The sequence below is a fragment of the Mesoplodon bidens genome (genome assembly GCF_964165515.1).
Source record: "Mesoplodon bidens genome assembly, chromosome: 12".
Classification (NCBI taxonomy): Eukaryota; Metazoa; Chordata; class Mammalia; order Artiodactyla; family Ziphiidae; genus Mesoplodon; species Mesoplodon bidens.
The window spans coordinates 44376741-44390956 of record NC_138168.1 but is presented as its reverse complement, the minus strand read 5'-3'; the positions used below and the strand labels follow the sequence as shown (position 1 = coordinate 44390956).

Sequence of the window (14216 nt, the reverse complement as noted above, 5' to 3'; positions counted from 1 at the left end):
TCCTTGTTAATTATCTATTTTATATATAGCAGTGTATATCTGTTAATCCCAACCTCCTAATTTATCCCTCCCCTGCACCTTTCTCCTTTGGTAACCATAAGTTTGTTTTCTAAATCTGTGAGTTTGTGTCTGTTTTGTAAAGAAGCTCATTTGTATTTTTTTTTAGATTCCACATATAAGTGATATCATATGATATTTGTCTTTCTCTGCCTGATTTACTTCACTTAGTGTGGTAATCTCTAGGTCCATCCACGTCTCTACAAATGACCCAATTTCGTTTCTTTTTTGTTTTATTTTGTGTTTTGTTTTTTGTTGTTTTTGTTTTTCTGGTACTCTCTTTTTTTTTTTTTAAACGTCTTTATTGGAGTACAATTGCATACACTGTTGTGTTAGTTGCTGCTGTATAACAAAGTGAATCAGCTATACATATACATATATCCCCATATCCCCTCCCTCTTGCGTCTCCCTCCCACCCTCCCTATCCCACCCCTCTAGGTGGTCACAAAGCACCGAGCTGATCTCCCTGTGCTATGCAGCTGCTTCCCACTAGCTATCTATTTTACATTTGGTAGTGTATATATGTCCATGCCACTCTCTCACTTCACCCCAGCTTACCCTTACCCCTCCCCGTGTCCTCAAGTCCATTCTCTACGTCTGTGTCTTTATTCCTGTCCTGCCCCTAGGTTCCTCAGAACCTTTTCTTTTTTTTTTTAGATTCCATATATATGTGTTAGCATATGGTATTCGTTTTTCTTTTTATGACTTACTTCACTCTGTATGAGAGACTCTAGGTCCATCCACCTCACTACAAATAACTCAATTTCATTCCTTTTTATAGCTGAGTAATAGTCTATTTAATATATATGTATCACATCTTCTTTATCCATTCATCTGTCGATGGACATTTAGGTTGCTTTCATGTCTTGGCTATTGTAAATAGTGCTGCAGTGAACATTGGGATGCATGTATCTTTTCATATTATGGTTTTCTCCAGAAATATGCCCTGGAATGGGATTGCTGGATCATAAGGTAGCTCTATTTTTAGTGGGTTTTTTTTTTGTTTTTTTGGTTTTTTTTTTAGTGTTTTTAAGGAAATGCCATACTCTCCTCCATAGTGGCTGAATCAATTTACACTCCCACCCACAGTGTAGGAGGGTTCCCTTTTCTCCACACCCTCTCCAGTATTTATTGTTCAAAGACTTCAATGGCCATTCTGACCCATGTGAAGTGATACCTCATTGTAGTTTTGATTTGCATTTCTCTAATAATTAGTGATGTTGAGCATCAAAAAGATGCATAGAAGTCTTGTTGGAGATATAGAGTTTATGTACAAGTTCTGAGATTATATGTCATTTTTATTTTCTTTACACTTTTTGGTATTCTATAACTGTTTACAATGAACTTTTATAATCAGAAAAATGAACATTTTTAAAAGAAAGAAAACCAAGATGTTTAAATAAGGTGTTTAAATAATCTAATACAAAATATAATAATACTACATTAAACTATGCTTCTTGTGGATTTTCATTTGTGCTTTTCACACTTCAGCTCATGCTACAGGGAGATAGGCTGGGAGCTTGGGAATAAGGTCTAGACAGAGAGCCTGTGAAGTTGTGCTGGAGCTAAAATATAGCTTACCTCGAGATAAAGAATGGAATGGGGCGGAGCCTGTAGACGCTCAGAGTCACATACTGTGAAGGATGTTCAATACAGCTCCTCTTTTCCATCTGCTGATTTTTTGAAAAGATAAGCCTTGAAGATCATGGATTTCGTTTTGTTTAGAGAGGAGCTAGTCCCCAGTTGACCTAGCTGACCCAAATGCTACAGCCAAGCAACTCAGATGAAATATTCTATCTTATAGACAAAATAAGATTTTGTAAGTTAGCTCTTCTGAGACTTAATCTTTTATAAAAATTGTCTATGTATCTCCCACAATTAATTTATACAAACTGACTTTTGGAAGACAATTCCTGAGATTTTTTTATGAGAGTTCCTGAGATTTTTTTTTTTTTTTTTTTTTTTTTGCGGTAGGCGGGCCTCTCACTGTTGTGGCCTCTCCCCTTGCAGAGCACAGGCTCCGGATGCGCAGGCTCAGCAGCCATGGCTCACGGGCCTAGCCGCTCTGCAGCATGTGGGATCTTCCCAGACCAGGGCACGAACCCGTGTCCCCTGCATCGGCAGGCGGACTCTCAACCACTGCGCCACCAGGGAAGCCCGTTCCTGAGATTTTTAATGAGATTGTCTGAGATTAAAACTGTGTATTTTTTTTAACTTTTTTGATGGGAATTTTATATGTACTGCTACTGCCTCAGACAAGGAAAGACTAAACACAGTGCAGCATCTCAAGGATCACTTAGTGCAATTGTTATAATCAGTTAACGTGACAACCTGAGTTGAATCCATCCTGACTCCACATGCACCTTGGAGCTTGCTTTCATGCACAGAACCAGGGGTCTTCTCATCATTTGCCTCTCTGTACAGAAATATACAGTTTCTTGACTCACCTTTTTCCCAAGCAGTTAGGGAACCATATGCAGATAAAGCCCTTCCCAGGTTTGTCTTCTCAGTCTTAACATTATTGCCTTTGCTGTCTGACTTTTTAGCAGCAAATAAAACACTTTCAACATTAGAAATCACTTCAAAGTCTCAAGGTGACTACTTCCATTAATTTTATAGGAAAATGTCGCCCTCATGTGGAATTTTAGTCTCCAAATGTGACTGAAGAATATTCTATAAACCAGTGGCTTCATACAGATTTACAATGCATATCTCCCAATTCCTTGGAGGCCTTGCTTCTACTCTTACCCCTAGCTCCAGAATCTTTGCCCTCGTCCTGTACACTAGTCTTTCTCTGGTGTCTGGGTCCCTTTTACCAAGTGTAGCGTAGCCACATGCAGGAGAATGCCAGGAGTAGCCCTGAAGGATTTTATCACTTTTCTAGATATGAGGAGACGCAAGAATTGGGCTCATAAAATCATCTCCTGAAAATATCTAACTATCTGAAGACCTGTTCTGCCAGTTTTTTCTAGAGCACAGAGTGCCTCATTTCTGATCCATCCTGAACTTCTTTCCAGGGCTGTTGAAGGTCAGCAGCTGCAGCAGCTCATAATTTAATTCTTGTAGAGGTAGAGGGCAAGTGCCAATTTGTAGGTGACAAAAGACAGAGCTTTCTATCAGAGTTTTAGTCCCCCTCTGCCACCACCACTCTAATGGAGGCTGCCGTCCACACAAATGCACAAAATAAGAGAACTGACCCTAAGCCAATCGCTCCTTCCAAATTTTGACTACTCTACAAAATCTGCCTTTGTTCACTCTCCAGAAGCCTTCTGGAGCAAGAGAGAGGGGAAAAAAATGTGTGTGTATTTGTGTGTGTGTTGTCCATGGCTTATGGTTATTATCTGCTAGAGGCTAAATGAACTTATTCCTTCATACTGGAGGCAGATCTCTGAGACCATGAATTTTAGAACATGTATCTCCTAACATAAGGACTGAAAGATACTAGATATAAGGAAAAAAGCAGCACCGTTCCAGAGGACCAAAATGCCATTTACAGAAAACTAAAACCTTTTTCCCTAAAAAGAATTAACCTGTGCGTCTCTCAGATGGTCTTCTGTGAAGATTTTTAGGCTATTAACCTTTTAAAAAATTTAAAGGAACTAGCCACAGCAATGTGATCAGAAAAAGAAACAGCATATATATTGAAAAGTAAGAACAAAATTTAATATTTGCACATATTTGATTATCTAGAAAGTCCAAGAGGGTAAATTGCAGAAAAATTATTTAAGGTTGATCCCACCAGCTCCTCATGTAACAGTGACATTTGTCCCCATGAAGAAAAAAGTAAATAATTTCTAAAGTAATTAAATAATCTGTCTAGAAAATGCTAGGTGCCACAGAATGTTGGTTGGTGCTCTTCATCATCTGGGACAAGATCCAGCCTTTCTGCCTCTTCTCATCCCCACATCTTAAATGGAAGCATGATACAACCTGTCCTGCTCACATACCCAGAGCTTACAGTTGCTCTGAATTAATCAGTTTAGTCCTTCGTTCATAAAAATGAATAGACAACAAAGGATTGCCATATATTTGAAATTATCAATACAAAGAAGAACCAAGATGAACAAACAGAATAATTGACTCTAAAACAAATAGACAATACAGGAAATATATTAAATATTTTAAAAATTCCAATTTGCCTTAAATAATTCAAGAACTTGTATCCATAAAACAAAAACAGGATGGTATAAAAAACCAGAGAGCAAAAAAAAAGTTCATGGAAACTACAATATAGCATTTAAATAAATTGAAAGTTTCTTGTTAAACTTATATAGTTTAATTTTTTTAATTAACAAACAAGTTGGAAGAGCTATTAAATGGAGCTGGAGAGGTGAGCAAAAGTTCATCTGAAACTAAGATGTCTGCAGCTCGTAGTGTGGACTCATCCCACCATACCTCCAGTGATCGTTAGCAAATCAAATCTCAAACTAAAAAATTGTCAAAATATAAGAAAAAGGGAAAAGTAGTAAGAGAACCAAATGGCTTCAAAATTCAAATAAAAAAGAATAAGAACTGAGAAACATAGTTCCAACGCCAAACTCCTTCCGGGGAAAGAGGAGCCTGGGCACAGAACAGGGAAGGGCCCTTGGTCCTCTCATCTGCCTCCCAGCACCTGCAAGTCCAAATCCCAGCTCCAGGCGCCTTTAAAGGAACCAGGGTCTCATCAGTTAGAAAGATCAGGAAATAGCGAGCTAATCGGAAGTGTGCAGGCAAGAGGTAATGAGAGGGCAAACAGTAGAGCAGCACTAGAAAGGAGGATAGAGTCTTAAGTATTATTTAGGATTCCTGTTCTTAGAAACCGGATGTGCAATAATGGAGAGCGAGGAGTCAAGGTAACTCCCAGGTTTCTGACGGGAAGGCAGTGCTCCCTCTGGCTCAAGGGATACTTCAGGGCGACGTGCATAGAGGCAGTGCAGGAGAATCAGTAGGACGGGGTTCAGTGTTACGCAAACTGAACTGTAGCACTTCGAGCCTATGCAACACCACTTAGTATCAGCATCCTGTCGTGGTCTTCAGTAATCATTTATGTGTTAATTCTGGTTTCCTCAGATAAGCTGCAGCCTCCTCAGGGGCGTGTACTATTCTATTAGAACAGTGCTTTATACAAAATGACAATAATAACTGTAACAGCATAATAATAGCAATAACAGCTATCATTTGCATGCTTACCATGTACCGGACAGTTTTCTGAGGGCTTTGCATGTATTAACTTATTTTAGCACTGCCAACAACCATGTGAGGGAGGTACTTTCCTTATTCCTATTTTACAGACGAGGAAACTGGTTTTGTCCAAGCTAACACAGCTAGGGAGTGTTTTATATACTCTTTGAGTTGCATTAAATATTGTTACTGAAGACCATGAAAAACATGTAATGTTCTGACAACTATAGCATTAAATATTAGCAGTTAATATCTTGTCTAGGTATTTATTTATGGGATCACTGTGGTGTTAGAGTCTTGAAGGCATTAAATTTCTTGGGTGCCAGATATTTGAAATTTTACTATATCAGTTGATGAACGTTGCATGCCATACTAACCAATACCCACTTATTCCAAAATATCCCAGATGATTAGTTAGCAGTGTCATTTGTTCCATATTTTATATGTATAGTAAAAGGGAATATTTTCTTCCTTAGACTGTTAGAAAAGATGAAGACATGAGCGAGGAAGAACTTGAAGATGAGGAAGATGATATTGACATCCTTGATGAATTTCCAAAAGATGAGGAAGTGATGAGTGAGGAAGATGAAGAGCAGGAAATTGATGCGCTCGAACGCCTGAGAGGTGAACTGGGAGAAAAATTTGAAGCAGATATGAATAATTTACAAATAATACAGGTTATTACTTTTTCATTTTTCATAATTCAAAAAATAACATTTGAGAATGAAACAAAAGCCATTTGGTTTATGCCTTGGTTTCTTTTTAACATTTCAAAAGAAATGTATATTTTTAGGGGTTAGGTCCCTTTCGTCAGCACCATTTACAATTATAAAAACTAGTTAATAAATCAAGGGCAACATGGAAGCCACATAGGGTCAAAGTTTTAGCTGCCAACCTGCAGTTACTTGGAAGCTGAAAAATATTTGTTCTCTAGACTGAAGTAATCAGTTACTAGCAATGTCCATGTGCTGTAACTAAATACTGCCAGCCTCCTTCCCACTAGAAATATTTGGTTTTATGATTTTTTTTCATTAGGAAGAATTTGAGAAGTTTTTGATACCAGTAATTCTCATTAATGGAGCTCGGAAAACCCACATTGTACAATACATATTGAATATGAAACTGAAACCACTGGTGGAGAATCGTGCAAGCGTTTTTGAGAAATGTTATCCAATATCATCCCACCTTGCCCAGAAAATGCTCAGCTTTACCTACAAGTATATAAGCTCATTTGGCTACTGGGACCCTGTAAAGGTAATGTCAGCAAATGCATCTGAAAGCCATGTTCTTTCTCTGATTTCTTTTTTTTTTTTTAAGTATGTCTAAGAAGACAGTGGATAAGTTCAAAAAATTATAAGCATTGTATAGTATTCTTAACTAGCTATAAAAATATGTGTGGTTGTTTCGCCTTTCTGAAGTAGGAAAGTAGTTGAAGGGTTTAAATTTCTTTCGTCTATTTCTGTAGAGATCATCCAGTTCCAACTTGGTTTTAACTCTGTAGCAGAAGAAGATGGTAGTAGAAATATTTTCAAAGTAGACATCTAGCGAGCTGAGCTCTGACACAATTTGCTATCTAATTTTAGGCAAGTCCTTTAAACTCTTTGATTCTGCTACCTCACCTTTAAGATGGGAGAATACTGCCATCAGGCCACTGTGATCAAATGCAAGAATATAAAGTTCTCTGGGAAGTGTGACATACCATATAAAATGTGCCTTTAATGTTCATCACAAACTTATTTCTAAGCACTGTATTTTTATGCAGTGTGGACAAACGTTTAATGTAACTGGAATTCAGTAACTTCAAATGTGGGATGGTTTTCAACAAGTCTTAATCAAGAACACGCCAGCCACTGTGTCAGTCCCTGAGAACAGAGCAGTGAATAAAACAGACAAGGTTCCTTTGTCATGGGCCTTATATTCTAGTTGGGTTGGAGAGGGAGGATAGGCAATAAATAAGTAAACAAATAGGTTCTTGTCAGGTTGTATTAAGTGCTATAAAGACAATAAAAGAATGTCACGTAAAGGTGACCTGCCCTCTCGACCAGTGTACCTTCTTATTTCCATCAGTGAAGTAGCACAGTGGAGAAGACCATGGCCTCTCGAGCCAGACTGCCTGAGTTCAAAACCACCACTTACTAGCTGAGTGACCTTGGACAAATTACTTCACCTCTCTGAGCCATTCCCATTTGCACAATGGGAATAAGAATAGTCCCTACCTCACGACATTGTTACAATTACTAAATCAGTTAATTATTGTAAAGTGCTTGCAACAGTGCTTGTTTTATTGTGAATGCTCAATTAATATAAGTTGTTTTTATTAACGTGTATTAGTCACTGATAAAAAGTATTTTGGAGGAAGGGATCCAAAATGGAGCCATGTGCATATTACTTGAAACCTCCTTCTTGGCTGATGTTGATACAATCGGTTTCAATTCTACTTAATTGTGATATCTTCTTTACCTTCACTGTAAGGATGTCAAGAGAAACCTTTTCAAATATCATGCTGAAATATGGAAACATTATAACAGTTCCCTCCATAGAGAATTAGATAAAGTTAAGCATGTATTAGGATCACCTAGAAAGCTTTTGAAAAATATTTACACCCTAACCTGCTCTCTGAGAGGGACAAGAGAGGGGAAGAAGCAGTCAAAGTCAGAACCCTATTCAAGGACCCATGTCCAAACATAATTAGGATTGTATAAAGATGCCTTGTGGAGAAATGAGTGCATGGTCATAGGAAGGGTTTAAGCATATAAATCATTTTTTCAGGGCTGTTGGGAATCTTTCTGGGTGCCTGACCACTTGATGTTTCTGATTTGATGACACCTTGGGTATTCTGACCTATGGAGAAGAAAGATACATGCTAGATATTTTGGGCAATAGCAGAAACTATTGTAAGAATTCACACTTCATTTGCGAATCTGAAATGGAATCATTAAACTCTCAGCTTTTCTTTTATTACCAAGTATAAGAAATAGAGCAGACATTCCCACCCCATCCCTGAGTTTCTTCTTATCCCCAACATTTACTCCCAGCCGTGAATATCATTTCAGCCCAAGAATGATGATGCTGACAACACCATTGACCTGTGACAACTATCCTGGTGTAGTTCTGGGGGAGGACCAATATTACCATAGTGTTTCCCACCTACTCTGTCAAGTCCAGGGATGACTGATGCTTGGCCATCTGATGATATAAAAAGATATCCATTTAATTACCCAGTCGTCATCATCACTAATGCAAAGATGTGGGACCAGTCCTCCCTCTCCATTCCATACCGACACCTTAGGCTGCCTTTTAGGTGTATTTTTCCCTTTTGTGGCTGCTCTTGATGTTTGTGTGAATGGGATTTCGTCTGTATAAAAATGTAGAAGAGAAGCTAGTGGGATTTGTTCTACCAGCACACTCCCATATATAACCCAGGACCCCACCTGTAGTAGTCTACTCATGCTGCCGTAATGGAATACCACAGACTGGGTAGCTTAAACAGCAGAAATGTATTTTCTCACTGTTCTGGAGGCTGGAAGTCCAAGATCAAGGTACCAGCAGGGATGGTTTTTCTAGTGAGGCCTCTCTTCCTGGCTTGTAGATGGCCACTTCTCAAGATGTCCTCAGTGCTTTTCCTCTGTGCTCATGCACTCCTGGTGTCTCTTTTCTCTTCTTATAAGGACACCAGTCCTCAGATTAGAGCCCCATTCTTATAACCTCATTTAACCTTAGTTACCTCCTTAAGGGCCCTGTCTCCAAATACAGTAACTTTGAGGGTTAGGGCTTCAAACCATGATTTTGGGAGGACACATTTCTGTACATTATGCCACCTTAGGAATGGACCTGTCTGTGAAGATAAATTGGCCCATGAATGTATCCAAACACCTTTACACTCCTTGGCAGAAACATTCAGTATATGCTAAACACATTATAAAGGAAGTAGAATAACTATAATTGTCAGAAACTGAAGCACTTAAGAAAAACTACATTTATTCCATATGAGTATAAAATAATTCATTCTTTTTACAGTTTTTTAATATCAGTATTTGATTATAATTAGTTTTCTTGTTCTATAAGAAAGATTTTGCAAATTTGTTTTTTCAAGTGTATTTGGGGGAAATGCTGTTTAAAATAAAGCTAACTTATTAATTCAGTTTTGCATATATTGCAGCTAAGTGAAGGAGAGACAATCAAGCCAGTTGAAAATTCAGAGAATCTACTTCATCCTGTAGTCCATCGTCAGTATATTTATTTTTTATCTAGTAAGGAAACTAAAGAAAAATTTATGAAGAACCCAATCAAATATATCCGCCAACCCAAACCTAAGCCTACTATGCCCATTAGGATTGCGCTTCTGGGGCCTCCAAAATCTGGGAAAACTACAGGTAAGGGTGTGTTTGCCTTTACTCTCCTTAAGCATAAAAGAATCTCCTGAAGACCAGGACCACTCTTCCAGGAAGCTAACTATCAAAACTGACTCAAAAAGAGACAGAACACCTAAATAGGCCAATAACCATTGAGGAGAAGGCATTCAAAAATATAGCCCCACTCCAAAACAGCCCAGAATCAAATGGTTTTGGAGGAAAATTATGTCAAACTTTCAAAGAATTAAAAATTCAAGAGATGCTTACTTTGTTTTTATAAGCTTTTCCAGAGCAATGGAAAAGAAAGTAAACTGACCAATTTATTTTCAGTTTTTTTTAAAGTAAAGAATATAGTCCATACAATTAAAAAGGTATAAAAAATATAAATTCAGTTTTAAATTAGCATGACCCTGATATCAAAACCTAACAAAGATAATACAAAAAAAGAAATTACAAATGAATATTATTTATAAATATAGTCAAATAACAGTTATATTAAGATTTTATTAGCATAAAAATTATATTTAAAATTTTATAAATATAATCTACTGTATTAATAAGTTAAAGAGTGAAAATCCGTTATCTTAATCATTACCGAAAAAGGCATTTGGTAAACTATAATGTTTGAATTTTTTATATCTTGAGACTTTCTTTTTTAAGGCAAATAGTCCAACAGTAGGTGAGTGTGGTATTTCAAGATGACATGTGACATAACCACATGAACAGTGGTTGGTCGCAATGATAATAAAATGGGAAAGGGCAGATACCAGAGATATTTAAAAAGGAAATGACAGGCCTTAATGACTGACAGCACAGAGGATGAAGGGGAGAGATGAGGTCAAAGATTAATTTTCAACAGAAATAATAAAAGGGAGTTTTGTGTTTTAGCTCTTCAGATGAAAAGTGTGTTTTTCCCCATTTAAACGTCTTAACATGATGAAGAGTCTTTAATAGTTGTGTTCTAAAAGTTCACAAAGATAATGATATTTCCCAAAGAAAGCTGTACATTGACATACAAGATCCTACAACCATAGCAAGAAGTAAAATGTAGATTAGACAATCTGATTCCTCGATTTTTGTTGAAATAGAGGTTAATCTTTAAACAAAATGTCAAATTGTAAACACTTAATTGTTTCCATAGCTTAAGAATAATAGGGGTGACTCTCGCGTTTGTGGCAAAGCTGAGATGAAGCCTTCTGCGGCCCTCACAGGGGAGTCGCTCCCGGGTGGCCCTAATTGTGGCCAGTTAACCTGTATTCCCCGTGGGAACAGATGAGTCTCAGTGTCCTCTACACACTGCTGTCTCCAGACCGTGATGAAGCAGGGTCTGTAGACCCTGTCAGAGCACACCCACATTTAACAGTAGCTGGAAGCTATTATCTGTGGTCTCACTTAGCAGAAGCAGAGGCCAAGCCTGAGTCCTCTTTCAACAAATGGCAACATCTATGTGCCCTTGGACAGATTATTCCATTGCAGTGGCCTGCAGTTCTCTCATCTATAAAACTGGAACTTCAATACCCACTCTACGCACTTGATGGAACAGTTGAAAATATCAAAAAAAGTCACAGAAGAAATATTACCTCATAAGCTGTAAATTACTATTAAAATGTCAGATATGCCATTATAATTTTTGAAAATTACTTCCTAAGGATTAACTGCCACCTAACTGTATAGGGTAAGCTATCCTGATTGCAGCCTGGAGTCCGTAAATGGACAGATAGGGAAATGGTTTAATCCAGTGACAGAACGAGCACTGAATTGTTATTTTGGACATATTACCAAATATTTAATAGTACACATAGGATGCCTTATAAGGCTCTCAAAAATTTTGCTACCTCATGCAGAAGGAAAAAAACCACTTCAATGGTTTGGTTATAGAAAACCTCACGGAGTTGGCTCATTAACCAGACCCATCAGCCACATACCTGAAGTGCTAATAATGATCGACCTTTGAACAGTATTAATTCAATAAGATGTAGCAATTTTAATTTTTGAAATTTCTTTGAGGAATGTGAAGATTAGCTTGCTGTTGATGTCAACTAACCAGAATCTGAAACTAAGATTAACTGATGAATTTGTGAAACGGAGTAAGTTTAAAGTTTTAATGTTTTTCAGTTGCCAAAAAAATTTCAAGTGACTATGGCTTAAAGCGTTTGTCAATAGGAGATGCTCTGCGTTATGTATTAAACCACCAACCAGACACAGAGCTGGCACGTATGCTAAACTGGCATCTTCACAGAGGAATGACAGCACCTGATGAACTGGCTGTTCAGGCCTTAGAATTATCTCTGATGGAAAGTATATGTAATACTGCAGGGTAAGTGGGGGCTGTGGAGGTGGAGAGGGAGTGGGATGGAGTTACATCTCTGAAGAAATTACTCACTGGAATGTAAAACACTTAATCGTAAACAGGGTTTAAAGCTCTTGTAAAGTGTGTGTGATGTGCTTTTCAAACTCTGGGCACCTATATGGTTACATGTTTTAATTTTCTGTCAAGCTAAAACTCGGCTTGAACACCAGAAGAGCCAACAGGCCACTTCCCTCCCTGCAGCAACCCCTGAGCCGTCCAGGAGCCTCCAGGTTTACACAATCCATAAGGGAGGTCTGTGCGACTTCCACAGCCCAGCAGAACTCCTCACTGCCCCATGGAATGATGAAGGCGTGGCCCTCCCCTGTCCGCCCAGGTGGTACTGGTCCCGTGGAGATGGTCTCTGCCTGGCCCAGCTCTCTGCACAGGAAGCAGCGCCCCTCCCTGATGCTGCACTTGGACAGGAGAGCCCTGTGCTTGAACTGGTCTTCAGTTTACACTCCTCCGCTCCACCACGGCTTCCCTGGCACAGCCAGTGGTCCCAGCCAGTAGTAGAAGCCGATAAAACCTAAGGCCCTGCTCTTGAGCCCAGGTCATTGACTTAAAATCTTGCTGTTTTACTCAAGGCTGTTTTATATTAGGAGCCTCTTTGCCCTTCCCTACCACTGGTCCTTAATCAAGTCCTTGACAGTTCTAATTTCAGTTATCGGGGAGCAGATTCTGGACTGTCAAGTATTTTCCCCAGAGAAGGCCCTGGGACTTAAGCAAATTGTGTTACCTCCTTCTTGGCATTCATCCTTGCATACGAGGGATCTTAGTGAGGGCAACGTCGGTTAAATCACAAAGGTTTTATTTCACCTTAATACCAGGACAGTGACTGCCCAGTCACGCTGAATTTCCCTAATCCTGAGGGCCTCTCAAGTGATCCTTCACCGGACAAAGGAGTTGAGCTACTTTCCATTAAAAACCAACAATGGTGGGCTTCCCTGATGGCGCAGTGGTTAAGAATCCACCTGCCAATGCAGGGGACAAGGGTTCAAGCCCTGGTCTGGGAAGATCCCACATGCCGCGCAGCAACTAAGCCCGTGAGCCACAACTACTGAGCCCGCGAGCCACAACTACTGAAGCCCGCACACCTAGAACCTGTGCTCCGCAATAAGAGAAGCCACCGCAGTGAGAAGCCCACGCACCACAACGAAGAGTAGCCCCTGCTCTCAGCAACTAGGGAAAACCCGTGTGCAGCAGCAAAGACCCAATGCAGCCAAAAATAAATAAATTAAAAAAAAAAAAAAACAGTGGCAGCTCAATACGTCCTCTAGTTGGCTTGCGGGCTATGTTAATTTATAATCCTCTCTGCCATGGAACTTAGAACTAGTTAGTGCCTAGAGACTTAGCTGGAGAGCACTGAGGGAGGGCTAACCAGCCCTTCCTGGTGATGTCAGCCAGCAAGCCCAGCTCAGGCACCTCAAAGTCTGTTTCCTGACTTTGGAATTTACAGACAGCCTTTAGTCCTCTTTTCAGTTTGCTAGTGACACTCATTACCTTAGACGGTTGGACTAACAAATTCTCCATCATTTCTGCTCGAGGCCTGATGGGTCCTGATGGAATGGTTCTCTCCCAGATACCGTAGGGCTCTCTCACCAACTCCCCATCTTCCCTTCCACACCCAGCCTCCTCACAGAATTTTACTACAAAAGCAAGCTTAGAACACAGTGTTTTCCGTATTTGCTTAATCTCTTACTAAAATACTATTAACTGTGCCAGGCCCTTTTTTCTTTTAATTTTAAAACATTTTAATGTACTTCTTAAAATCTTGATTCACAGGACACCTTGTCTTACCGCCACTGACCTTTCAGTACAAAAATTTTGCACTATCTGTTTGCTATAAAACTACAACATTAAGACCAGGGTTGGATAATTCTTCCCTTCCTGGCCATTCTTTTATAAGGAGTGTCCATTAGTCTACTACTAGTTGCTTTACAAACTTGATCTATAATCTTTAAGATAACTCTAAGGGTTAAATATCATTATTTTACTATTTTTGCTGAAAACTGAGGCTCAGAGAGGTCAGACCAGGTTTCAAATCTAAGTCTGTGTGCCTCTGAAGCCTATACTCTTTCCACTGTTTCATGCTAGAATAATAGTAGCACCAATTAAGTAATACAATGTTCAAGGTATTATGTGTATTATTTCTCAAAGTCCGCCGAAACCTAGCTCTATGATGCTAAGTGTATGAATCAGAGCTGTGTCTGTATGTATGCAGCCCTCCTTCTGGCTCTTGGGCTGACTGAGGTTAAACATATAGAGATAAAGGGAGTTCCCTCATGGCCTAGTGGTTA

General features: G+C 39.1%; 1 protein-coding gene across 1 annotated transcript in view; it reads left to right on the top strand.

Annotated features, from left to right (window-relative positions):
* Window positions 1-14216, top strand: part of AK9 (adenylate kinase 9) — a 105371-nt gene that overhangs the window by 80293 nt on the left and 10862 nt on the right. The window contains exons 27-30 of the mRNA XM_081251566.1: window positions 5694-5894; window positions 6253-6471; window positions 9377-9590; window positions 11685-11886. Of these exons, the coding sequence (XP_081107692.1) occupies window positions 5694-5894; window positions 6253-6471; window positions 9377-9590; window positions 11685-11886 (836 nt within the window). The remainder of the gene's footprint in view (window positions 1-5693; window positions 5895-6252; window positions 6472-9376; window positions 9591-11684; window positions 11887-14216) is intronic.